The sequence below is a fragment of the Calidris pugnax genome, unplaced genomic scaffold (assembly GCF_001431845.1).
Source record: "Calidris pugnax isolate Ruff unplaced genomic scaffold, ASM143184v1 scaffold247, whole genome shotgun sequence".
Taxonomy (NCBI): Eukaryota; Metazoa; Chordata; class Aves; order Charadriiformes; family Scolopacidae; genus Calidris; species Calidris pugnax.
In genome coordinates, this window is record NW_015090980.1 from 1,819,589 (window position 1) to 1,844,886 (window position 25,298).

At 59.6% G+C, this 25,298-nt stretch overlaps 1 protein-coding gene across 1 annotated transcript; it reads right to left on the reverse strand.

The window, feature by feature from the left end:
* Positions 1 to 943: 943 nt before the first annotated feature.
* LOC106894676 (semaphorin-3D-like) lies at positions 944 to 25,298 on the reverse strand. The gene is made up of 18 exons (XM_014953495.1): positions 25,179 to 25,298; positions 13,439 to 13,640; positions 7,983 to 8,143; positions 7,167 to 7,229; positions 6,792 to 6,911; positions 6,209 to 6,311; positions 5,509 to 5,637; positions 5,033 to 5,178; positions 4,689 to 4,803; positions 4,310 to 4,379; positions 3,818 to 3,962; positions 3,498 to 3,720; positions 3,283 to 3,371; positions 2,892 to 2,933; positions 2,592 to 2,749; positions 2,308 to 2,372; positions 1,968 to 2,098; positions 944 to 1,880 (listed from the first exon to the last, which is right to left on the reverse strand). The coding sequence occupies exons 2-18, from the start codon at positions 13,563 to 13,565 to the stop codon at positions 1,464 to 1,466; spliced, it is 2,304 nt and encodes a 767-aa protein (XP_014808981.1). The 5' UTR covers positions 13,566 to 13,640; positions 25,179 to 25,298; the 3' UTR covers positions 944 to 1,463.

A 25,298-nucleotide genomic window follows, 5' to 3' on the forward strand; every position in this document is an offset into this window, starting at 1 on the left:
CTCTTGGGTGTTTTTTTTTTTTTCTTCTTCTTCTTCTTCTTTCTTTTTTTTCTCCTTTTCATTTTTATTACCGCCTTAGTTTGTGGCCTGTCTTTTTGTGGTTGGCAAGAGGAGTATCGCTGGCAGGGTGGGTTGGGTCGGTTGGCCCCACGCATGATCATGTGCTTCCCTCTTCTCTCTGTCGAACGGGATGTGCTCGCCTGATCTCCCACAACAGAGACTTTGAACAATTTGTTGTTTATATGATGTATTTATTTTTACTTGTGTTTCATGTCATTTTTTTAAAAAATAAAAAATAAAAATAATAAATTGTAAGTTGGTATAACTGCCTGGCGTTTCTCTCGCTTTTTGTTTTTTGGTAGAAAAGTGAAGGTCAAAGTTTTGAAACTGCGGCGTGGTTTGATGGGGATGGGAGCTGGGCTGGGTGTGGGCATCTCTGCAAACCCCAGTTCCTCGCTGCTGGGGCTCGGTGAGGAGCCGTGTCCTGCTGCCTCCAGTGGCGTTTGCGCTCCTGAGACCCCACCTGGAGTATTGTGTCCAGCTCTGGAGTCCTCAACATAGAAAGGACATGGACCTGTTGGAACAGGTCCAGCGGAGGGCCACCAAGATGATCAGAGGGCTGGAGCACCTCTCCTATGAAACAGGCTGAGAGAGCTGGGGTTGTTCAGCCTGGAGAAGAGAAGGCTACGGGGAGACCTTATAGCAGCCTTCCAGTATCTGAAGGGAGCCACAGGAGAGCTGGGGAGGGACTCTTTGTCAGGAAGGGTAGTGACAGGACAAGGGGTAATGGTTTTAAATTGGAAGAGGAAAGATTTAGATTAGATATTAGGAAGAAATTCTTTGCTGTGAGGGTGGTGAGACACTGGTAGAGGTTGCCCAGAGAAGCTGTGGCTGCCCCATCCCTGGAGGGGTTCAAGGCCAGGCTGGATGGGGCTTTGAGCAACCTGGTCTGGTGGGATGTGTCCCTGCCCAGGGCAGGGGGGTGGAACTGGATGGTCTTTATGGTCCCTTCCAACTCTAACCATCCTATGATTCTATGATTTGGGCTCTGCTGGCACCTCCACAGCTGCCCCGGTGAGCACCAGGCTGGAGCGACACCAGGCGCGTGGGTGTCCATGGATGCCACCAGGTGCCAGGGAACCATTTGTGAGAGCTGGCCCTTTCCCTTCTTATTGCTGCTGATAACGATCATCATTAAGGGGGAAAACAAGGAGAATAAATATTCTTGCGGGGTGTAAATAGCTTTGAGTCCCGGAGAGGCGGGGTGGGCTGTGTGCCCTCACCCCGGCGTGCCCCGTGGGGCTCCCGGAGGGGCAGCGGGGACTGGCAGGGTTGAGGTAGTCACGGCGAGGCGTTTCTGCCCGGGGAGCCGAGGGGTGTCTCGGAGCTGGTGCCGACGTGCGAGAAGGGCCCTGGAGAGAGGGAGGAGCGAGCTGCAGGTGGCCCCGGCTCCCTCTGCCCCCTCAGAGGGGCTGGGGGTGCCGCCGCACCCGGCCGGTCTTGCTGTCGGGCAATGGGTGCTGCCACTTCTGGTGCCAGGCTTTCTGCCGCTGCCGTTCCTGGTGCCGCAGGGCGTTGCAGTAGGCATCCAGGCTGGTGCCCGGTGCCCCCAGGGCCCGGGGAAAGCCCTTGTAGCCTGGGTGCAGGTCAATCCGGGGCCGGGGGCTCTGGTGGGTCCCTGCCGGCTCAGTCCCCTTGCTCCGTTTGTAAGGTGGCACCTCCATGGCTTCCTGCCGGATGACTCGGAGGCTGTACCGGGTGAGGGGACGGGAGAAGGAGCGTTCCACCGCCTGGCACTCGTAGGTGCCCGCGTCCTCCCTCGCCAGCTGGCGGATCAGCAGCCCTTGCTCCAGCACCGAGAAGTGGCCGTTGTTCCTCACCTGGGGCAAAGGCAGAGCCACCCCGGGTCAGTCCCGGGGAACCGAGTCACCCCTGTGCCATCGTCCCCACCGCCCCGTCCCCTGTACCTCGCTCAGGCCCGTCTCCTCGCCGTGCCGCACCAGCCACCGGACCGTCGTCTGCGGGGAGCGCGCCAGGCACTCAAGGAAGGTTGAGTTCTTCTCCACCCCATAAACCAGCTTCTCCATGGCAGCGGTCCCTGCGCAGGGGACAGGGGACAGGGTGAGTAGTTCCCTGTGTGTGAGCTGTGACAGGCAGGGATGGAGGGAGGGCAGCACAGAGGACGGTGCTGGTCCAGTCCCAGTGTCCCAGTGCCAATGCCACCCGCCCTCCTGGGCATTGCTGGCCCCCAGGCTGAGCTGGTTGCCTGCAATGGGGGTGCTCGGAGGGGCTGGGGCTGGGGCTCACCCTCTGCTGTGTCCTGGCACTGGCTGAGCGGGTCAGACTTCAGCGCGTCCTGGCAGCGGGCACGCCTGTGGGACAGCAGACAGGGCTGTGGGGTGGCACTCGCCCCGGGCTGTGGGACCCCTCCAGGGCAGAGCACCCAGGGAGAAGGGGAAGGCTGGGTGACAGGGTGGCAGTAGGGGTCTGGACTGATGGATAGAGCTCCAGGGCTGGTGGCTTGCCCTTCCCTGCTCCGAATGCCATCCCTTTGCAGGGGGACAGTGGGGCTGGCCCGGGTGGAGGCTCACCTCTTCTCGGTGAGGAGCTGAGGGGCGCAGGTCCTGCTGTCCCAGGTGCAGTAGGGGTCCCTGGCCAGGCAGCAGTCCGTGCAGGTCCTGCCGTAGAGCTCGCAGCGGTAGAGGGACAGCTGGAGCAGCCCGTGGGTGCTGCTCACAAACAGCTCCTGCTGCTCGGGTGAGAACAGACATAGTCAGTCCCCATGTCTGGAGACCCAGGGCTAGCTGGGGAACTGAGCTCCCTGCCCCGTGCTGGGGTAGGAGCACTGGGAGCCTTGGCTGCTTTGGGAAGGAGCAGGAGGGAGGACTCACCCTCTTCGGTGATAACTTCATGTCCAGGATGGGAGAAGGCACCTGGAGGGGAAGGAGAGGGTGCTTCAGCCAAGTTGGTCTTTCCTGGGTGCCCCAGGCTGCCCATGGGGCTGGGACCCTGTGGTGACAGGGTCATAAGGCCCTGGCTGAGCAATCTGGTCCCAGCTCATTCTGCTTCACACAAGCTGGGCTGGCTGAGGTGCTTCGAGATGACTTGGCTGCCATCCCTCTGGCTTCCCTCCACGCTAAGGGCCAGTGGGGGCAAGTGGGAGCCACCAGCAGGGAGGTGAAGGACCTCCCCGATAGAGGACAGTGACTTGCTGCAGGAGCCTGCAAGGAGGGACCCACGGGGTGGTGGGAGGCTGTGTTGTCCTGGCCTGGACTCGCCTACCTTGGTGACAGTGATCTCCTCCAGGCTGATCACCTCGCTGCCACGACTCACCCCGCCAGCCAGTCCCACCTTCAGGACTTTCCCTTCATCTGTGAACGCAGTGGGAGAAGGAGCTGTCAGGGCTGGGAGCCACCCGAGCCGGTGGGACCGGTGTGCTGGGCAAGCTGCCCCATGGTGACAATGTCCCCAAAACTTGGGGAGGGGGGGGTTCCCACCTGTGCCGAGGAAGAGCACGTCGTAGTGCCGGCTCTCCGTCTCCAGCCTGTGCACCAGCAGCCGCCGCAGCCGGTAGGGCACGTTGACCCTCACCAGGACGGGCTGGTGGCCCTGGGGGTACACGGGCTCCCACATCAGCTGGTGGGTGCGCATGAAGCTGATCACCTCGTCGGGGAAGTCCTTGGTGGACTGCAGGAGGGGGTCGTACGTCTCACTGGGGCACTGCATGACAACATGGTGGGGGGTGGGAGGGCTGCATGAGGGCCAGGCCAGCCCCTTCTGCTCCCCCCCACCCCAGCCTTGCTCCCCAGCCCCTTACCGTGCCGGGCCGGGGGTAGGGGACACGGCCCTTGTATTCCACCCAGCGGTAGTCGAATCCCTCCTTGTGTGCAAAGGGGCCACTGAAGGCAGCTCTCACGGCAGCCATGGAGTAGACGCAGACGGCAGAGCCGCTGAAGACACCGCTGCAGGGGGGGAGAGAGGGGGGGTGTCACTGCCCCTGCTGCTCCACGGGGACTGGGCACATGCCCACCCATGCCCCTGAGCCCACGCTGTCCCCCATAAGCCTGGGAGTCACGCATGGCACCCAGAGGGGGACAGGAATCTCCTTGGCACAACAGTTCCAGGGGGACCCCTGGCTGTGGCGATGCCAAACCTGGTGGTTTGGCCAATGGGCTGGTGAACCAGGGGCAGGGAAAGCAGTGAAATGGCCAGTGGTCCTTCCTCTCCCAGCTGGGTGCTGGTCCTGCCCTTCTCCCCCCACCAGGGTGGGAGCTGGTGGGGCTGGTCTGCCCCAGTGAGCCCCGCTCACCTGGAGACTGTGAAGAGGCCGAAGACAAGGGGGTTCTGGGGGTCCCGGGTGCGCAGGAGGAAAACATCTTCTGCAAAGAAAAGGATGGAGGTGAGGCACCTGGGAGATGGAGAGCAGGTCCAGGGGATGCAGGCGGGCATCCTCGACGGCATGCCCACCTCCCTGGGTGTGCTGGGAGGAGCAGCCATGGTGGAGCAGTGCTGTTCCCAGCTGTGGACCAGGCTGTCCACTCACCGAGCTGGTCGAAGTGGGTCTCGTGCTGGCCCAGGGGATGCAGGCGGGCATCCTCGACGCCATGCCCACCTCCCTGGGTGTGCTGGGAGGAGCAGCCATGGTAGAGCAGTGCTGTTCCCGGCTGTGGACCAGGCTGTCCACTCACCGAGCTGGTCGAAGTGGGTCTCGGTGCCCTGGGGCCCGGGGATGGAGCACACCAGGCGGGCCTTGAGGAACGTGCTCCAGCGGTTGATGAGGCTGCGCTTCCCTCCGACATCATTCTGCCAAGCACCAAGAACCAGGCTGAGCCCAACATCTCCAAGTCTCCCCCACCACCATGCTCTCCTTGGTCCTCACAGTGGGTCACCCCCAGCCCTGAGCCCTCCGATCTGTGGTGGGGTTGTGGTGACAACCCCATGCCCTGTGTTGGCCCCTGCTTGGGATACCCTGTGGCCCAGAAGAGGTGAAAGAGGTGGGACACTTGGCCACAGCTGGCCTCTGGTGACTGACCTTGCAGACCCGAGCCACCCTGGCATGGATGTGCCGCCTCTCCCACTGCCCAGCTTCCATGGCCGTCTCACGGAAGAAGATGTAGACCTTGTCATCGTGCGGGTTGTAGGTATCAGGGATGGCATAAGCACCAACAAACGCGGGCTCTGTGGGAGGAAGGATCAGCATGACATGGCCCTGTGCCCTGATCCGTCCCTGTTGTACTGTCCTGGGAAGCCCTTGGGAGCTCTGTGAGATGCCGAGGGTACTCAGGGTGCCCCATGGGAAACCTGCCACCCAGAGCAGAGCCCCATTCCTGGTGCTCAGGCTGCAGAGTGCATGCTGGAGCACGAGTCCCACCAGAGGCTTCATCGGTGCTTCTTCTCAGAGAGGAGAAGGAGGCCAGACCGCTCTGCTCTGGCCCCAGTGCTGCCCCCCAGCCCCTCCCCAGCGGGCAGAAGAGCCCCCCCATGTCCCACAGGTCCCCCCGCTCCTACCGTGTAGCCAGTGGTCCTGGTTCTGCTCCGTCCGGATGTAGCTCTGCTCGGCCCCATGGACCCAGGTGCGGAAGAAGGCAGCACTGCTGCCCATGAAGTCGCTGGAGGTGCCCGAGTACAGCTCCCCATCTGCGGGGCGAGAGGTGGCATGGGTGGGTTGGGATGCCACTCCTGGATGCACTCTGGCAGGATGCCCCAGTGTCCTTGGAGGCTCAGGGAGGGTGGGGGGTGGCACAGCCAGTCCTCCAGACCCATAACCCAGCATGGCTTCTAGCCCCATACCCGCCCAGCCTTTCTAGACCAGGGTGAGCTTGGGCAACCTGGTCTAGTTGGGGGTGTCCCTGCTGACTGTGGGGAGGTTGGACTAGATGACCTTTGGAGGTCCCTTCTGGCCTGGACAATTCTATGGTTCTATAGCACCAATATGAAACAAGCAGACTTGTAACACTACACCCCCTGATGTGTGTGTGGCTCCATCTACATCCCTAATTTGTGATTCTATGGAGGAACCCTGAGGTTGGGGTGAGCCAGGGCAGGTCCAGGCTCTGTGAGATGGCTCCTCTCTCACACACCCACACAGGACCACAGGTAGGTGCAGCAGAGCAGGGTGCAGGCACCGCTGCCAGTCCCTCCTGGCACAGACCATTCCCAGTGCTCCCTCCTTCCAGCATCTCCTCTGCCTCCCCCCACCCCGCCTTACCGATGAGGAGCCCCGTGAAGGGTTCGTGGGGGCTGTATGGGCACCGTCCTCGCCCCGATTCCAAGGAGTGGGTCACCAACCGCATGGGGGGAGCCCCAGGACCCTGCCAGAGATAAAGGGGAAATGTTGGCACGGTGGGGGGAGGCTGGAAACAAGCTGGGCATGTGGAGAAGAGAGGGAAGGAGGCTGGTGAGCTCGGCTCTGCAGTGAGCAGGTCCCTCAAGGAGGCTGCCAGGACCCAGTCCTGTCCCCATGGGGCACCCTGGCACTGCCAAGCCAGGGCTGCTTCTCGCCACTTGCCACACGGGAGAAGAGAGGGAAGGAGGCTGGTGAGCTCGGCTCTGCAGTGAGCAGGTCCCTCAAGGAGGCTGCCAGAACCTGGTCCTGTCCCTATGGGGCACCCTGGCACTGCCAAGCCAGGGCTGCTTCTTGCCACTTGCCACACACAGGTGGCATGGACTGTGCCAGGCTGGCCTGTCACCTTCCTCAGGTTCCAGGGTTTCCTCTCCCACCTTGACTCACTGAGGGGATCTCTCTTGCCACCTTCTGCAATGGGGACATGGCTGGCCAGGGTGTCCCTTACCTTCCCCCTGGCTCCCAGCTGGATGAAGGCACAGACGGGCTGGTAGGAGCCGGTCCCGCAGGCGAACACGTGGGTCCTGTTGAAGGGCTGGAGGAGGCGGATGAAGTTGGCACACTCCGTCTGCTCGAGGGGAGATGTTTGTTAGTGGGCTGAGCCCAGGTCTGGGCACACATGTCCAGCCCCATGGCGTGTCTGCTCGGGATGCAGGAACCTGGCCAGATCCTGCCCTGGCTGCTGGCAAGCTGAGCTTAACCCTGGCTGGCTCAACGCCCTTGTCTTGGCCCGAGCTCTTGGCGTGATGTGGGTGTTTCATATCCATGGAAAACCAGAAAAGGCTGTGAGCTGGGGTCGGGGGGTGCTGCCAGCCCTGCTTACCTCCACGTTCTTCCCCGCCAGCTGGCAATGCTCAACCTGCTCCCTGGAAGCCGGCCAGAAGATCTGCAACACAGAGACCCCGCCGATGCAGCCCCTGCTCTCCTTCCCCTGCCCGGGTCAGCTGGCTCCCGCGGGATCTGCTGGGAACGGGCTCGGCCAGAAGCTGCTGCCAGGCTCAGGAGCGTGGTGAGGACGTGGGGCTGCTCCGCAATGGGGCTGACACCCCCTTGAATCCCCAGGGTCCTGCCCAGCTTGGGGGGCAGCCTGCCAAATGGGCTCGGAGAGAAATCTGGCGTGGGGACAGAGCCTGGGTGGGCCACGGCACGCCCGGAGGGTGGGCAAGGCTCTCCTGGACGCCGGCCCGTGGGAACGCCAGGCTGCAGCGCCTTAATGGGCTTTCCTTTTGTTGGGCTTGGGCTGCGCACCCGGCCAGCAGGATGTCTTGGGATGACATTAGCCCGCTCGCTGCTGGAGTTGGTTCAGCTCTTGCAGCAGCAGCAGGGACTAGGTGTGATGGCGGGGCTGCGGGCACTGCCCTTCCATCTCACCCGGGGTCCACCCAGGTCTCCTCTCCTGGCCAAGCCGCTCCGTCCCTCCCTGGCGTCACCCTGTCCCCACGGGGCTTAACACCGCCAGGGATGGGTTGACCCCACTGATTGAGACATCCTGGTGTAAATGTGTCCCTGGGGATGTTGCACCAGCCCAGCTGAGAGCACAATTATCTCCACGCCCTGGCACAGGAACGAGGAGCAGCTCCTGGGGAGGAAGGAGCCAGTCTGGCCAGGGTCATGCTCACACCCTCCTCCCAGCACTGACCTTCTCAGGCTCTCTGCTGGGATGGTCCAGGTGGAGCAGGAAGATGTGGTTTTTTGCTCCCACCATCAGCCAGGCCCTGTCTTCATCCACCAAGAGGGCTTGGAAGTCCATCCCATCCCCTGAGGCCAGCAACAGGCGAGAGCTGTTGGATTTCAGCAGATCTGAGGAGCAGAAGGTGGGTGAAAGAGAAATCCATCCATGAGACACAACAAGCAGCCAGAGGCCCTGTGCTGCCCCTCTCCAGGACAACTCTGGCTACCCACTCATGTCCCAAGGGAACATGACTTTCCTGCCACTGCCTTAGCAGAAAAACACCACCTGCGGTGCCCCAGAGCTCATCATGGAGCCTCCTCCCACCACCCTACCTGGAGGAAACAGTGAGTCATCCCAACAAAGAGGATTGCCCTGGGCTGGTTTGCAGAGGTGGGGCAGGACAGTGGTCCAGCCTGAGGAGCCCAGGCGGCTCAGCTTCCAGCCTGCCTTTCAGAGGAGCTCTTGGAACCCTCTACACCCCAAAACTGTGGGGAGAGGGCTGACAACACAGGAGACTCGTTTGCCGTGACTCCCAGCACATTTTGCCTGGGCTTCAGATCAAGGGAGTTTATACAAAAAAATAGATTTGGGCTATTTGCTGGTGCAAAGCATCCCTCCAAGGAAAGGCTGTATGGAAACAGCTGCCACAGCCCAGCCTGGACCCTTCTCTCCTCCATCCACCCTTGGACCTTTTGGTCTATGAAGTGTCTGTGTGGCTGCTGGGCTTTACCCAGGCACCAGGATGCGCAGGCAGGTGGGTGCACCAGGACAGACAGACGGATGGGTGGCCAGTCCCTGGCCCAAGGAGCTTATAAGGGAAGTCCTCAGCTGTATCTCGGCTGCCGATCTGACCCTGCTGCTGCCACCCCACATTTTGCCCCCCTGCCCCATCATAGGGCACAGCCTAAACCTGGCATTAGACTGGCTCAGGAAAAGGGCTTTCAAGAGCACCCCTTTGGCACTGCTGGAGGGAAGAGCCACCTTGCTGAGGGGAAAGTGTGCCACAGACCCCCCATGGACATGGCAGGGCAGCGGGAAAGGCTCTGTTCTTCAGCCTGTAGCTCCCCCAGTGTGGAAGCCCTGGGGTGGCTAGCATGGCCCCTCCGGCACAGTCGTGGGCACGTGGGTGTGAGAGAGGGACAATAAGCTCTTGTCTCTTGGTTAACATCTCCTGAAACAACATCCTTGGAGCCCAACATCGGTCTGTGATGCGCAGGGCCAGGTTTTGGGGCTGGCTGCTGGGAAGAGCATCCCCCAGCATGGCAGGGGCGGCTGCTGCCCTGGCAAACGCCAGCTCCCAGGGATCAAGGCAGGGGAGACTGGCACCAAGGCTGCCAGAAATCCTAACACGTCGCTTCCTTCTTTGAAAGTGGCAGGAAATGGCCAGGGAGAGGGTGAAAGCTGGTTGTGGTGGAGTGTGCTGCTCCTGGCTTTGGTGCTATGCGTGGGGAACAGTGCAAAACCATGGGAAGGGGAGATGGAGATGGGCTGCTGCTGGATGAGGGCTGGAGGGAGGTGGAGTGCGGCTGGAAACCTGGGGTGGTCTGTTAAGAACCAGGCTGAGAAATTACCCAAAATCACATGGATTGAAGCAGCGTGGAAGGAAGGAAGCTTCCAAGGGGAGCCAGTGCTGGCTGGGTGGATGAGAGCGTGGGCGGCTGTGCGGCCCCGGGCGCAGGTGGGGCGTACGTGGGGACGGGCACGGCTCCCTTCAATGGGGACCGGCTGCCCCGGGAGGTTGCGTCTCTCTTCCTTCCACCCCGTTTCCAGGGCAGAAGGGCAGCGGGGCCAGCGCCTGTGAGCTGGAAATGCCACTGACGTCTGCTCGTCCCTGCGGGGAAGGACCTGCTGGGTCACAGGCAGGGGTCCCTGCCTGGATCCACGCCGCTGCAGCCAGGCTTGTTCCCAGCAAACGTTTCCTTCTCCCCTTCCTCTGGGGTCAGAGCTCCTGTCACTGTGGGACACAAATCCCGCTCTCCCCAGCTGTGTCGGGCAGCTCCTGGCCCTTCTCCTGCTCCCACAAAAGTTGTGCACAACCCCACTTCGCTCCCCGCTGTCCCTCAAGCTCCCGAGGGCTGTCCTCTGGGTGCCACGGATACAGGGGGCAGATTTCCAAGCCATTTCCCGCTGGCTGAATGGGTTTCACAGCTGAATTCCTGTCCCTGCCTGCGGGCCATTGTCACCGCTGGGTCCCCAGTGGGCTGCTGTGCATTGCCCACCCTCCTGTGCCTGCCAACGCTCCTGGGACCTGCCGGATCCAGGGGGAAATGTCCGGGAGAGTGCTGGGGAGTGGGGCTGGGGTGAGAAGGTCAAAGATGCATCCAATACATGGGTGCGATTAAGCAGAGTGGGGCAAGGCTGGTCCCAGGGAACATCACCTGCTTGTCACTCTCTGACCTGTCCCGGCCCTCTATGAGGACAAGGTCAGGCAGGATGATGGAGGAGCCCTCCCTGCTGTGGTGACACCACGTGGGAGGACCCAGGAAGGACTCACTGCCCTGCACTTTCACCATGAAACCTCTGGCAGCATCAATGACCACAACAGTCTCAGCCTGAGTCCATGGCACAGCTCTGGTCCCTCACCAAGGGGATGTTGGGTGTTGTGGCTCCAGACCACATACTCGGGAAGCTGCTACACACAAACCAGCCTCTTCTTGCCCCGAGTCCAGCTAGAAGAACAAGACATTCGATCCAAGCCAGGCGGTCTCTGCAGGAGCTGTGGGGTGGCTAAACCGATGGCTGAGCCCGGAGAAACATCCTCTCCTTTGTGTTCATTATCTCCCAAGGCCACGGTGTTTTTCTGTATCGTCGGGGCCCGCTGTGACCGCCCTGTCCCATCCATCATCCCCGCCTGCCCCTCGGCCACAGCATCCTCAGTGCAGGGTGACCCTGGGCTTCCTGGGGTCACAGCCTGGCTGTGCCGGGGGGCTGTCCTCTCGCCTTCCCCCCGCTGTCAGAGGGAGCAGACCATGGAGGAGATCCCTGAAGCCCAGGGGAAGCTTGGAGCTAAATGGGGCTCCAGCCCCTCACTGCCATCGGCTGATAAGAGCCATGCCAGCGTGGCTCCTGGTGCCCATAACCAGAGACCCACCAGCCTCCCAGGCTCCTGGGCACTTGCTGCGTGGTGATGGCTCCCAGGTCATGCCCGCCTGGGCTGGCTGCAGATCAAAGGCTGGCAGAAGACCCATTCTCCAGCTCCTAGCTCTGCCTGCCCTGGATTATTACCGTAAGAGGAGTTGGGAGGCATGCTGTGGCTTCACCACATGGCTGTATGGTCTCAGAAAACAGAGAGGCTCGGCCCCTCGACCCAGCCTGACCCAGCTTACCCGCAGGCTGCCTCTCACGCGGCCACGATTGCCGTCCTGCTATTATAAACCTCCTCCTCGCCTCCTCGGCAGGGTGGGAGCTGCTGCTATTGTTCCTGGCCCCGTGCCCCATGCCCCATCCTTCCTCTGCTCTCCCAGCCTTCGCTGCTGTCATTTCCTTCTCGCAAGCCTGCCTGTATCTTCTCCCCCCGCCCCCCGCCAAGGGCTGCCTCCCCCATGCTGGGATCTGAGGATAAGGCTGATCCTGTAGGCTCTGGGGCGGATGGACACTCAAAGGTCTCCTTTTATTATTTTTTTTTAGGGGTTTTTAAACCTAAACTTCTCAAGGCATTGTGTCCTTGAACCTGCCCTGTGTTGTCCGTGAGTCACATCCCCTGCCATTGTTCACATTGTCCTTGAGCCCTCCTGATGCTGGGAGCTTCCTCTTCTGCCTCTGCCCAAGACCTGAGGACTTTTGGCATGTCTGGCCTCAGCACACTGTGGGTCTTTGAAGTCAGCAGTCCCTCTGCACTCCTGCTGCCCCAGCAGCCCTGCTCTGCCTCTTCTGGCTCCAAGAAAAAAGGCAGACCCTCTGCCGTGTTTCTGAGCTGGGCTATCAGCAGGAGCCATGTCCCTGCAGGGATATCCTAGGAGGATATCCCAGAGAGGTCCAACCCTCTCCAACCACAAGCTAGGGGCATCTTCCACACTGCTGGTGGCCACTGCCCAGGGAGCAGCTTCTCAGGGTGATGGAGCAGGCCAAGAGGATCAACCCAGAGCTTTGAGTGCCTTGCCCATGGGAAAGCTGCACTGCCACCTCACAGGTGTGGAGAAGGGCTGGTTGAGCTCTGCCAACTGCCACATCCATGGAATGTGCTGAGCTTGAGCTCTCTGTCTGTCTGCTGGTGGCCACTGCCCAGGGAGCAGCTTCTCAGGGTGATGGAGCAGGCCAAGAGGATCAACCCAGAGCTTTGAGTGCCTTGCCCATGGGAAAGCTGCACTGCCACCTCACAGGTGTGGAGAAGGGCTGGTTGAGCTCTGCCAACTGCCACATCCATGGAATGTGCTGAGCTTGAGCTCTCTGTCTGTCCTTCGAAGCAACTTCCTTTTTTTCACATAGGAGAAGGTGAAAGCGGGTAAACTGGTCAAGTCCACATTGCAGGTCCATGGCGGGGTGAGCAGCTGCTGGCCTAGCAGGGCTCTGCTCTGACTGCTCAGGTTCTGCCAACTGCCACATCCATGGAATGTGCTGAGCTTGAGCTCTCTGTCTGTCCTTCGAAGCAACTTCCTTTTTTTCACATAGGAGAAGGTGAAAGCGGGTAAACTGGTCAAGTCCACATTGCAGGTCCATGGCGGGGTGAGCAGCTGCTGGGCCAGCAGGGCTCTGCTCTGACTGCTCAGGTCATTCCCTTGTAGACACCCTTTCCCTAAAGGCTCTCCCCTTTTGCACTTCCCCGGGGTGTGTACTGTGCTACCCATCAGTCTGCTCCTGCTGCATCTTCAGATGACCAAGAAGAGGCCCCCCCTTTGCATCAGGCACAAGAAAAGCAAATGGTGCCTCCTCTGAAGAGCTCATACTCTAAACAGACAAGACAGATGCAGGGGGAGAAGGGTGAAGTGCAGCAAGGAAATGATCTGTACAATGGGTCAGCCTCCCCTCGGCAGAAGAGGAGGGGTATGGGCAGAAGGGCTGAGCTGGGGCAGGACTGTACTGGTGGGAGGCAGAGGAAAGGGCCTGGGGCTCAGCGTCCCCATTGTGCTGTGAGCATGAAGGTTTGGGGCTGCCCAGGTCAGCTCCAGCCCAGAACACACCGTAAGATGCCCAGAGTGAGTCTGAGCAGAAGAAGACATCCCTGCTGGTCCTGGCGTTGTGCTGAACCAGGGCAGGGCGTTCCCTGCTCAGCCCCCTTGTAGCACCAGTGCAGCATCCTCAGGAGCTGTGCTTGGGGGTGCAACCATTAAAGATCCCAAGGACCCAACATATGGAGATGTTGCAGCCACAACAGCAGGGTCACTGCCTGCTTTCCTGGAGCCCTGGCCACCCCCATCTCTCCCTGGCTGCAAGATGCTCTCACAGCCCTCCCCAGGGAGGTGCAGACCCCAAGGAACTCAGCTTACCTCTGTAGGCCAGGCGAAGGCGCGGGGCGTGCTGCTTCCATGCCCTGCTGCTGCCCGGGTGCTGCAGGAGGAGGCAGAGGAGGATCACGGCGAGGGGACAGATCCTGTGGCTGGCAGCAGCTTGCATCCTGGCAGCTGGGGAGGGGGCAGCTCGTCCTCACAGCACCATGGTCCAGCGTTGAGACACCACCTCCACCACCAGCTACAAGCAGAGAAAGAGGGGAGGTTGCACTGCTGTGGGCTGTGTGAGGTTGAGGACCCCCCTGTCCCACCAGCCCCTGGCTGGGGAGGGTGCTGGAGGGACCGTGAGTGGTGGCTCGGCAGGTCTGCAGGCAGCTTGCCCCCCTGGCAGATGTCAGGCCAGCTGCCTGGCAGAGAGGAGCCTGGGGACCCTACAACACCCACTGCCAGCCCCTCGGGAGCCTTTATCTGAGCTGAGCACCTGCAGGATGCTGGGAGACAGGCACCACCCATCACTTGTTGGGAGACAAGGCTTGTCTTGAGGAGCTCACACAGCCCAAACCAGCCAGGCTGGGAGGGAAAGTGGGGGCCCAAGGAGGCAGGCATCTCGCTGGCTGGGCTGTCCTCACAGCCTCAGCAGCCATGGATGGTTCTAGTAGAATGAGGAGGATTTCTGAACATCTCCATTGCCGTGAGCCACTCCTGTCCTTGCTGGGACACCCTGCACCCTCCATCTCCTAGAGCTGGTCGTGCGGCTGGTGATCACAGGGCCAGTTTGGGTACTGGGAAAGGCAGCTGTGGCCTGGAGACCTGCTCACTGGTTGGCACCTGGGAGCAGCAGGGACTTCAGAAGACCAGCTCTTACAGCCTGTCTAGGGGAGATGTGTGGTGTGATGGTGGTGTGCCCATGGCATGTGGTACTCAGGAGTGCTTGGATCTGAGCATCCTGGAGATGACTGATGTGAGGGAAGCAGTGAGGAGTGCTTGGGGAGCAGTACACCCTCCAACAGGCTCTCAGAAGCTTAGGCATCCCCTGTTAAATATCTTCTCAGAGGCCAAAGCCTGTCCAGAGCCCAGTGAGGGATCCCTACTATTCATCTTATCTCTGCTTGGACTTATATCCTGTAATTACTCAAGGGAGAATGAATGTTTTGGAGTGTTGTCCCTAAATGCCACTTTTGTGGTCCCTTCAGCATCAGCTGTGGCTGTGTGTGCACATGATGCGTCACTCTGGCCAGTAGCTCTGCAAATTGCCTCTGCCACCGCAGACCTCTCCAAGGCCACCAGCATCCGTTGGCTCCGGGATGCCGTGGGCTGGAAGGACTAGCATTTCCCTCCCCCCTCAGAGGCTTACAGGGTTTCACAGCCTCGTCTGCCAGCTCCCACACCTCCCGCGGGCAGCGAGGCTGGCATGGCAGCTCCCAGCAATTAATTTAGGCAATTTAGATGTTTGTTCCTGCTTATAAACGTCCTGATCCCTAAATGGCAGCTCTGACTGGCTCCCCCTCTTGCTGCATATGAAGTTCTTCCACTCCTATGGCTGAAAGATGTACAATGAGCTTTGGGGCTCATTCCTGGCCAGAGGCTCCTGGCGTGAGGAACAGGGGATTTCTGCCATCCTGGCTAGGAGCTGTGTAGGAGGGATGGTGTGGCCAAGCCTTTCCTACTGCCTTGGTCTCTGCCTTTCACAAGGAGCACTCAGCTCTGCTTGGGGAGGAGGTTTGGGGCTTGCAGAGCTGGGGTTCCTCTCCCACCCTCCCGGCAGGCAGGGAGCGGCCCGTGGCCAGGCTGGGGTGCAGCCCCTCGACACAGCTCCTCTCCTGCCCCTTCCCTGCCCTCCCCACTGCCTTGTTCCCACTCCGGCCGGCACAACCTGCTGTGCTCCGGAGCCCACCCCTCTCCCAGGAGACCTGGAACCACCTTAGGACCTGGATGCCACCTCGGCTGTTCCGTTCTCTGTCTCCCTTTGCTGTGGGGCTGCTTGCTCAGCCCATCTACCCCTTTTCTTGGCCCCAGGAGGAACCTTTGATGACCCAGAGCTCCAGGGGATGCCAGGGTGGGTTGGGATTCTGCAGATGGCAGGCAGGGCACCGCTCCTGCCTCCAGACACGCTCATGCATGGCTGTGGGGTGAGCTTTGGGGATGCTTCGGATGCCTGCAGCAGGGGCTGGGGTGGTGGGGCAGGCGTGCACGCTCCCATCTACTGCTCTGCTGTACCAGCGCTTTGCTTCCTTGCCCTGGGGGTGCCAAAGGTGGGTTTGATGGTGGCAGGAGCCACAGCCACACACAGGGGGAAGCCAGAGCTGGGTACAGGCTCAGAAAAAGTGGGGGTCTTGCTGGAGGGGCCGGGTGGGCAAGCAAAAAAAAATAGTCAAGAGGGATAACTTCCAACAAGAAAGGTTCCCCTATAGATCATGCTTTGACCCAGCCTTGGGGGCTCCCTGCCACCATGTCATTGTGAGGGACTGGTCTCATCCATTTCCTCACACACAGCTGAAATCACAGCAGTGTCTCCCTGACACAGCCGTGCCCACAGCCCCTGGCACTGGGGCATCCTCGGCTGTGCCAGCTGGAGTGGGGACACTGCGGGGGGGCACCCAGCAGGGTCATGGCCCCTGCCCGTAAACCTCTGCCCAAATCTGCCTGGAGGTGAGGAGCTCGGCAGAGGCTGAGTTTACACTGAGAGGGGGGGCGCGGGTGTCTAGTGGATGGAAACAAGCTGCAGATGATGAATCCAGGGTTAAATTAAACATTCTCGACAGCTTTAAATAATCAACTGTCCGGAGCTGCAACTATTTCTATCTCAGTTTGGAGAGGGAAGTGCTGATGAGGGCAGGCTGCTGGGCGAGGGGATGTCTAGGGGGGGTTAAGATTTCATACCCCAGGCACGGTGGGGCCTGAGAAGGGGGGACGTGGGTGACTGCAGCCCTGTTTCAGGGGGCTGGCAGTCACCAGGAGTGCCCTGGTGTAGGTGACAGGGGTGGTGACAACACGGTGCTGGGCTGACTGTGCCAGCAGCAATCCAGCGATGTCCCAATGGCAGCCATCACCCTCTGCCCTCCCCTCCCACCGGTGACCTGCAGGAGCCCAACAGCTTCAAGGTGTCCCCTAGAGTCACCACTTCACGGCACAGCACTGAATTTTTTTTTCATTTGGAGAGAAAGTGCCCTGGAAGGTCTTGCCAGAGACCCAGCAGCACAGGGAAAAGACAAATCCCTCCTGTCTGAGACACGCGGGGAAGGGAGGGGATTGTTTATCCGTGAAAGGACCAATTTCCTCCCCACAACGCCTGTTTGCTGCCATGCCACGAATCGTGCCAAACAGCCCAAATTTCAGCGGGGGAAGGGCCCTGGCAGCGGATTTATCAGGCCGTGCATTATCTCCCGAGAGGGCAGAGCTGACCCGAGTGTGCTGAGCTCCAGCTCCTCAGCCACCCGCCGGCACCCAGGGCAGGCCCCGCGCCGCCTCCCTGCCCAGCGCCGCCCACCATGTGCTCCACGGCTCTCACAGGCCCCGATTGTGTCCCGGCTAATCCCCACACGCCATTTGCAGCCTAGTGCCTTCTTCGGTTACACGGCGGGGCTGGCCGGGCCGTGGGGCAGGGGGAGAAGCGCTGGCAGCTGGGGGACCTCAAGGGAGAGGAGCTGGAGGGGGAGGAGAGGGGCTGCACCCCGCTGCCAGCGTTCAGCCGCAGCCACCCTCTCCACAGAGGGAAAGAAATGCCATGTTAAAGCTCACTATGAGAGAGGAGACCCCCACCATGGGGATGGTGATGCCCAGGGCTCCTGAGCCCCCAAGCCCTGGCTCCTGGATCCAAGCCCCACACTCTGGGGACTGTCCTGCCTCCCCCCAGAGAAGCCCTGGGTACAGGTGGTCTCCTCTCTGCCTGGGGGGAGCACGAATCATGTCAAACAGCCCAAATTTCAGCAGGGGAAGAGCCTCCTCCTCTCCATCCCACAGCTCAGCCCGTGTCCCCGTCCCTGCACCCTGGGTGGGGGTATGTCCATCTGTGCCATGCGAACCCATGGCCAAGGCATGCAGGGAGCATGCAGGGCTGGAGCTGTTGTCCCATGCCTTGGGGTGCACCCCTGCCCACGGCTGCCCCTCTTCCCAAAGCACAGGCACAGGAACCCTCCCTGCTCAGCCCAGGGAGCCGGTTGTTCCCCTCCATCCCGCGCAGGATGATGGATGCCCCAGCAGCTGCAGGGAGAGGCAGCTGTCGTCTTTCTCCAGTGGGAGGACAAAGCCCTCGGCTCCCTCCCTGCCTTCCCCCAGAGCTGCCTGGCCCTGGCAGGACTGGTGCTGGGGGAGCCTGTGATGCCGAACCATGGGATGGGGACAGAGGTACGTGATGCTCCTGCAGCACGACACCGATGTTGGGACCACAAAAGCCAGTGCCAGAGCTCAGGTGGCTTCAGGAAGCTGCAGAGCATCCTGTGAAATGGCAGGGTTCAGGGCATCCCTTGGTAGCACAGGTCACACGTGTCCAACAGTGACCGTCTCCCCACCCCCCCCGAGAGGCAGGGGGAGAGGATTTGGGAGGGTTTGAATGGAGGACTTGTTCAACAGCAGAAGGCTGCTGAGGGTACTCAAGCTTTGCCCACATTTCTCTGTCAAGGCATGACAAGGCTGGCCAGCAGGCTCCCTTCCAGCCGGGACATCTCCCGACAGCCCCCTACGCTCCCGCCTCGTGAGATTAAAGCCCACAAATTGCAATTAGCCCCACACCACTCTTTCTTGCCAACCACTGCTGCTGAAGTGTGCCAAGGGCTGCGAAGGAGGGAGGAATGAGTTCCAGCTGCTGCTGGCACACCGTGGCCCACCGACATGTCACCCCTGACAGGCAGGAGGGCTCCTCGCTGGCGGGTACCTGGTGATGCCACCCACGGGGCAGGGACAGCTGTGGTCTGGGTGGCATCAAGGGGACTTCACTACCTGTGGTGACACTTCTGAGCATTTTTTTTTTTCCCCTTTTTTACTTCTTACGCACGCTGATGTGCAAACATTCCTGGTCCCTGAGCCCTTTTGTGTCACATTCAGCGCACACCAGCTGCACCACCACGTGAGTGCAGACCTTAGGCTTTTCTACAGCTGGTGTTCCTCCTCCCCAGCCACACGGACAAAGCAGTGGCCATCCCGGGCTGTGAACCCATCCATCAGCATCCCACACCCTGGCAGAGCCCAGCTGCCTCTGCCCTTCTCTGCCGACAGGAGGGTTCCTGCCTGCCCAGGGCCCTGCTCGGTGGGAGCTGGGCTTGGCTCCTTATCTCAAGGGGAGTAAACTTTTATGTTTGGAAGGGCAAACACAGCATCTCCTATAACAGTGTTCATCTCCCCGAAGCTTCAGCAGCTTAAGGTACCCTCTGGTTGGGGGCCACATCCTTTGAAACCAAATGGGGAATTACCAAGCCCAAGGCTGGCCAGGCTGTTCATAACTGTTTATGAAGGGATAAGGAGCTGCCTTCACTTAACGTCCTCCTAATCCTTTTCTCGGGAGGCTGCTGGCTCAGCTCCTACCTTTCCCTTGCTACTGAGAGAGGTGAAGCCTGCTCTGGCTTGGCTCTTGGGTGTCAGGCTGGGAAGGTGGCCCAGCAGCTGGGCTTATCCCACTGCATGGTGATGGGCACGGTGATGGGCACGGTGATGGGCACTGTGATGGGCTGGATTAGCCCGTGCTTTCAGCCAGTGATTTCTTCATAGCTTTTTGATGTTTCTGAACACACTGCTTGAGCCATGTAGTGCCAGTCGAGTAACCTCCACTCTTCCTCCCTCTAATTCACCCCCAGGGCACCCAGCACCAGGGAGACAGCAAGCCCAATGTGCAGAGAAGGCTGGATAGAGATGATAGAGAGACCTTGCAAGTCTCCTCTGACCTAAAATGCTGCCAGAGCACAGTCCAGATTGGTGACCAAATACACCTCGGGGAAAATCCAGGCAGACAGGGACTTCTTGGGGGTCTGAGCACTCTCTGGTTCACTCCTTGCCGTACCAGCACCACGTTTCCCCACCTCTATTCGTGGCTTCCACGCCTGCATCCCCAGAGTGACTGCGGGATGCTCCTCAGACCAGGGGTCCCGGGGTGGGCAAACCACGTCAGGACAAGGGCACAGAGACCAATTCTGAGGAAGAAGGCAGGGGTCCTCCCCAGACAAAGCGGAGGGTCAGGGAGGTGGGACAAGCGTGTCTCACGCTGGGCAGCAGCCGTATGGCTCATCTCAGCCCAGCCAGGACTGACGGGGGGAGGTTTTTGTCCTCCAGATTGATCAACGTATTAAACTCCCAACCTGCCACCTCATGCGCTACGAGAAGTTTAAAATTCTTTCACGTTTGGGAAGGGACTTGCCACCCTCTGGTGTTGTGCCAAATAAGGCAGCGAAGAGGCTCTGTGCTGCCCACTCCGCTGCCAGGATGGCTCCCCAGAACCCCAGGAGTCCCTGGAGGCAGCCCCACATTCCTCAGGGCCATTTATACCACTACGCTGCCCGCCGGCTGACACCAGCCCTTGTCACCTGTCCGCCACATGGCCTGACACTCAGTACAGCCCGCAGTACAGCCTGCAAGCCTCAGGAGCTGTTTTCTGGGCTTCAGGCTTTCCAGGCTGGGTCTGGCTGAACCACGCATGTGCTGAAACCTGGCAGGGGCTCCAAGGCCAGCAGCCAACATGGACTCTAGCCAGGGAGAGGTCTGCTCATGCTTCTTGCCCCAGGCTGGCTGAAAAGCCTCTGCTGGGGAGAGGGACTGGGTGACACCCAGGGTTTTCATGCAGAGCTGGCCAGCTCTGGGTCACCAGCTCGAACCTGGGCAGGCTTGGCCATCACCTAGTGTCATGGGCTGCTGGCCCTTTGGTGACGCCTGAGAAAGGGGTGGTGGGCTTGGTCATGGTTCTGGTGGGCACATACCAACTTTCTAGGGGGTCTCTGTGAATTACCCCAGCAGCGAGCCAAGGGCTGGAGACAGCTCCATCCCTAGAACCAGCCCTGGGGAGCAGAGAAGTGTCCCTGCTCCCTGGACAGGTGGGCTGCAGTCTTCTCCAGCACTCCCAAGCCAGAGCCTGTTGCCACCTTCAGCCGCTGAGATGTTCTGCAGCAAACCTGCACAATGTGTAACACTCCTTTCTTCATTCACAGGGGGATTATTGCTTCCCACCTCCAGACCTACTGGGCAGGGATGCTCAGCTCCTCTCAGAGAGCTGTTGGCTCCACCACACTTCCCCAGCCATAATCCCAGGGCCATTCCAGGCGGGAGCTGGCTGTGAAGCACCTGCTCCACTGCTCAGTGACCCGTCTCATCTGTCCCACCGTTGCCAGCCAGCGACACGGCTGCCGGTCGCGCTCCCAGGGCCTCTCACTGTCCCAGCCGGGGCCGCCTGCCTCCCCCTGACACTTGAAAGCTCTTTAGTGTTTTCTTTTCATCAACGGGAGCCCTGCTCTCTGCTCTCCCTGGCCCGCTGCGCTAATTGGAACAGGCTGGGCAGGCGTGGGGGGCTTTGCCGGAGAAAGTATTTTAATGAGGCTGGAGGGTGTCTGCACTGTTATCTGCTTCTTCTCAGAGCCTCTTGGCTGGGCTCCTCGGTAATTACAGCCCGGATTGCCGGGTAAGCTCTCTGGCTTGCAAGCCCCGGAACCCCGCGGAGCACCACGCTCCGGCAGCCTCCTCAACGGGCTGCCCTTGGCTCTGGCACGCTGCTCAGGGAGCCAGGGGACAAGGCTTTGCCTGGTGGTGAGCTCCCGAGTGGCTGAGCAACCTCGCTGTCCTCGCTCCAGCAGCTCTGCGGTGGCAAAGGGAGTCCCCTGGAGCAAGAGCTGATGGATCCGTTCACTCCATCTGGCTGCTCATTCATCCTTCCCCCGGAGACACGGGGTCAGCTCCAGACTGAGCTGAGGATGAAGGCACATCTGTCAGGGGTTGGGGCAGGTCAGCCGCTGGTCGGCTGATGTAGCTTTTGTGTGAGGGGAACCAGGGAGACTGTAGGCAGCAGCGTGCTCCAAGGCAGATAGTTCCCCTCTTTGCAATCATTTAAGTGCCTGGTCCCAACAGAGACAACCCAGCACAACGTGTGGTCACAAGTGGAGATATCTCCTCACAGCATGGCTCTCTGTGACAGCATCCCCGCCTGGAGAGCGACCACCACCGCATACCTTGCCCAAAGCACTGCTCCCAGGGCAAATCCTTCCTGTCCAACCCCTAGTTCGTGTGAAGACCTTCTTGGTCCTCCATCTACTCATCTGCTCAGCATCCCACTGTGGAAGCCCACTGTGGCTGCCATTATTCCAGCCTGGACCTGAGGCACAGATGACCTAAGTGGTCCCCTATGGCCAAACAGGAACCAAAGCAAGGCAGGGACTGACCCCCAGATCTCCCTCCATTCCTCCAAACAACAAATCATCCTCCTACAGCACAGACCAGAGCTTCGAGAAAGCTCAGCACTGAGCCTGGCTCTACCACTGCCCATGCACAAGCAAGCACGTAGCAGCATGTGGTGGCAGCGCTGTCACCACCCTCCTGTGTGGGAGCTCGCACCGTGGGAAGCCCAGCTCTTCTCCCAGTGGACAATGGACAGATTGAAACCGAAAGGTTTGCTGGTTTGTTTTTTTTTTTTTTTTCATGCTACGAAGTGCTCCGGCCAAATGAGCTGACATCAGTGATCTCCTCCTGGAGAAACGGGGAAATAAACCTGAACTGGACGGTGGGAGCAGCGGAGCGGTTCCTGCGCACAATAAATGGCAGCTCGCCAGCGCACGAGACAAGAACAATGACCCCACACGGCTTGTGAACGGCATTGTTTTAGGGAAAACCATATCCTGGGCAGGCTCCCAAGTCAACAGGGGGATGACGTTGGCAGCAAATGCCCTCTGTGCCGTGCCATCCCGCTGGCAGAGCTGGGCTGCGTCAGCACGGAGCACCCACGTGGTGTGTCCGGAGGCACCGCCGAGCCAGGGGTGGATCGGGGGGTATGTGGGGGGATGAAGATGGCAGAGCCCAAATTTCCTACAGTGCCCACATCAGGGCATAATAAAGGCTTATCCCTGCCAGCAATATGGAGTAGTCCCCCTTGGGTACCACTAAATCACTGTCATTCCTTGGCATCTAGCTATAGGTGGATGTTGGATTTTTATTGCTGTGATTTGGGATAATCTAGGGAGGCAGAACAACTCAGGGAGGCAGAACAACTCAGTCCCCTGCCCTGGGAGCCCATCTCTGCAACCCTGCACTGGTCATTTTGCCACTCTGTGCTTCTATTTCCCTGGGCAAAAGAGTCAGAGGCGGCAGAGCCAGCTCCTGTGAGCTGGGCAGAAGTGAGAAGTAGGTGGGGAGGGGATGGGTGGCTCACAGGGACCAGAGAGGGACCAAAGCTGGAGACCTGGTGCAGAACAAGTAACGCTGTTTTCTCCCTCTTTCCCGTTGCAGCCTGTCCTCTGCAGGAGCTCCTTGCCACCCTGAGCAGAGGAAGGCTCCTCAAAGAGGGCAGGTGAGGCTGGGTATGTCCCCCCATTCCCCATCCAAAAGCCATTCCCAGCTGCCCCAAGGGCCGGGAGGTTACTCAGCTGACTGATCTCCCTGTCTTTGCTTTCAACACCAGGTCTGTAACTGCACGAGCGAGTGCCTGTAAAGCCCTAATTACCCCGTGCTCTGGAAGCCGCCTCTTGCTGTGATCCCAGCTGGAGCGGGGATAGACCAAACTTGGAGGAAGAGGCAGCTCCAAGAGTCCAGGAGCCAAGGTTTACAATAAATCTTCATCCTTGCTATAAACAGCCCCTGAGAGGGTGTCACGGAGCACAGCAGTGAGCGAGGCAGCCAGAAACCCTGGCCGGCGATAACATCTGCCAGCCCTGCTGGCTCAAGGGCTTGGTTTGGCAAAGAGCATCGTTCTCAGGGAGTCCTGTCGAGGACCCCAGGCTTGGCTCCTGCTCCCTCTGCTTGAGCTCGGTGCTGCTTGGCAGCCCCACAGCCTGGCATCACCTCTTGCCCAGCCTGGCGAGATGGCTCAGAGCATGGCACCCCCTCTCTGGCCTCCACACACAAGCGCCTCGGTATTTGGGAGAAGAGCTCACACCCTTGGGGGTTTCCTGTTTAAATCTCAACCCTGAGTGAAGCGGAGCAAACGATCCCTGTCTTGCATCCTTGTGGAATTCGGTGAGATTAGATTAGGGATGAATTCTTCCCATATTTCTTATAGAGCTGATATCTCCGCCCTGGCTTTCCGATCGACTTCCCCATCCCCGGCTCATAAATCACACGGGGGTTTGTGTCTCTGTCCCTTTCAATACTGTTCACTCCGCAGGAGAAATCCATACATTACAGCAACCCATCGTGTCGAGTCAGTGACCCACGGGGGCTGCCAGACCCCCCCCTCCCTTTGAAGGCTGCTCGAGGGCTGGCCAGCAGAAAGCTGGGACACGCTCCACTTGGCAAACAGAAAGCTCCCCGTGGCTTGCGTGCGGGTCGCGTGGCCGGCATGTGTGCGGGACGGCTGCAGTTCTCCCAGCAATTCTCCTGCAGCGCTTTCCCCTCTTGCCTTAGGCAGGAGGGAAAAATGGAAATGCATGGAAAAAGGCTGGTTTCCAGCCGAAAAATGTCATGCTGGTGCTTGGCAGCTGGACTAATGCAATGGCTCCTTATGGGCAACAAACTGCTTAACTCAACACAGCCATGGCAGCAAAGCTGGGGCTCGGGGCTCACCAAAGCCCAGCTACACCTTGCCTGTTCCTCCTGGAGATGTCCATCCCTCAGCCAGGCTGCCACATGCTTTCAGGGGTTGTAATTCACACCAGAGCGGGTCTTATTTCAAGGATAGGAAAAAATAACCCGCTTTGTCTTCATTTAAGTTCCATCAAGCGCTTTGTTATTTGTTTCTAGACATAAGCAAACATTTCACCTTCTCCCTCCCACCCTCACCCTGAGTCTCACAACCCCATCCCACTGAAACACCCACCCGTGGCTCTCAGGATGCTGGAGGTGTGTAAGGCTCCTGACCATCCACCCCCAGGCTCTGCAACGCTTCCAAAGCAGAAGGATCATTAGTTAAAGGACTCCTTTGGAGAGCACCCGGCATTTCTCAGGTTCTGTTTCTTTTCTGCCTGTACGTCCCGAGGTTTCTGAGAGCTGAGGCATTGCAGAGAGGGAGGTTGAAGAAGCACAGTTTCCCTGTCCTGACAGATTTCACCAAGCCCAAGCAGGGGATGATTCCCCCCAGGGACCGAGGAGGCTATTTTTTCTCCTCGGACCGAGGCGGTCACAACTGCTTAGAGGCAAATGATTGACTTTTATGTGGGGGAGTGGGGGAAATCTGGCAAAGCTGACTTTGAGCAGCGGAAAAGTCCCCAGCACGGGCAAGGCATTTAGTGACGATCTGTCCTATGTGGGATTTCAGGCTGTTAAACCTTAGCAGAGCAGAGCATCTAAGTCAAGAAACCCCAGAAAAAGCCACCCTGGAGACAGAGAGCTTTACCGTAGTAATAAAATAATAAACCCTCCTGGAATCCAAGTTAAGGCATGAATAGATAGAACCACAAAAGATTATTACCACAAACTTTTCACGGCAAACCGAGGGGCAGAATTAGCTCCACTCTCTGTAGGAGCTGGGAAAAGAGAAGTCACTCGTGGGTTGCCCTGCGCAGAGATACACAATCCCATGAAGGAGACCCTAAAAGCAGCCGAGACCCCGTTCAGCCTCCGGGGGCTGAGCTGCTCCCACTGGGAATGCTGGCCCGGTTGGTTCTCCCGGCGAAAGACCCAAAGGCTAATGAACAACAATTAAAACCATCTCTCGGGTACTCACCAGCCGGCGGGATCCCAAGGGCGATGCTCCCTCCCAGCCCCGCCGCCTCCAGCGCCTTGTCCCCACCAAACCCAAAGCACCTGGAGGCCGAGGGCAGCAGGGAGGAGCCGGGGTTGGGGG

Excerpts from the sequence above, each read along its gene's own strand:
- LOC106894676 (XM_014953495.1), bottom strand. The coding sequence starts at position 13,565 with ATGCAAGCTGCTGCCAGCCACAGGATCTGTCCCCTCGCCGTGATCCTC. Across the intron at positions 5,638-6,208 it reads CTTCACGGGGCTCCTCATCG|ATGGGGAGCTGTACTCGGGC; the intron begins GTAAGGCGGGGT and ends CTCGCCCCGCAG. Across the intron at positions 4,804-5,032 it reads GGGTGGCTCGGGTCTGCAAG|AATGATGTCGGAGGGAAGCG; the intron begins GTCAGTCACCAG and ends GGTGCTTGGCAG.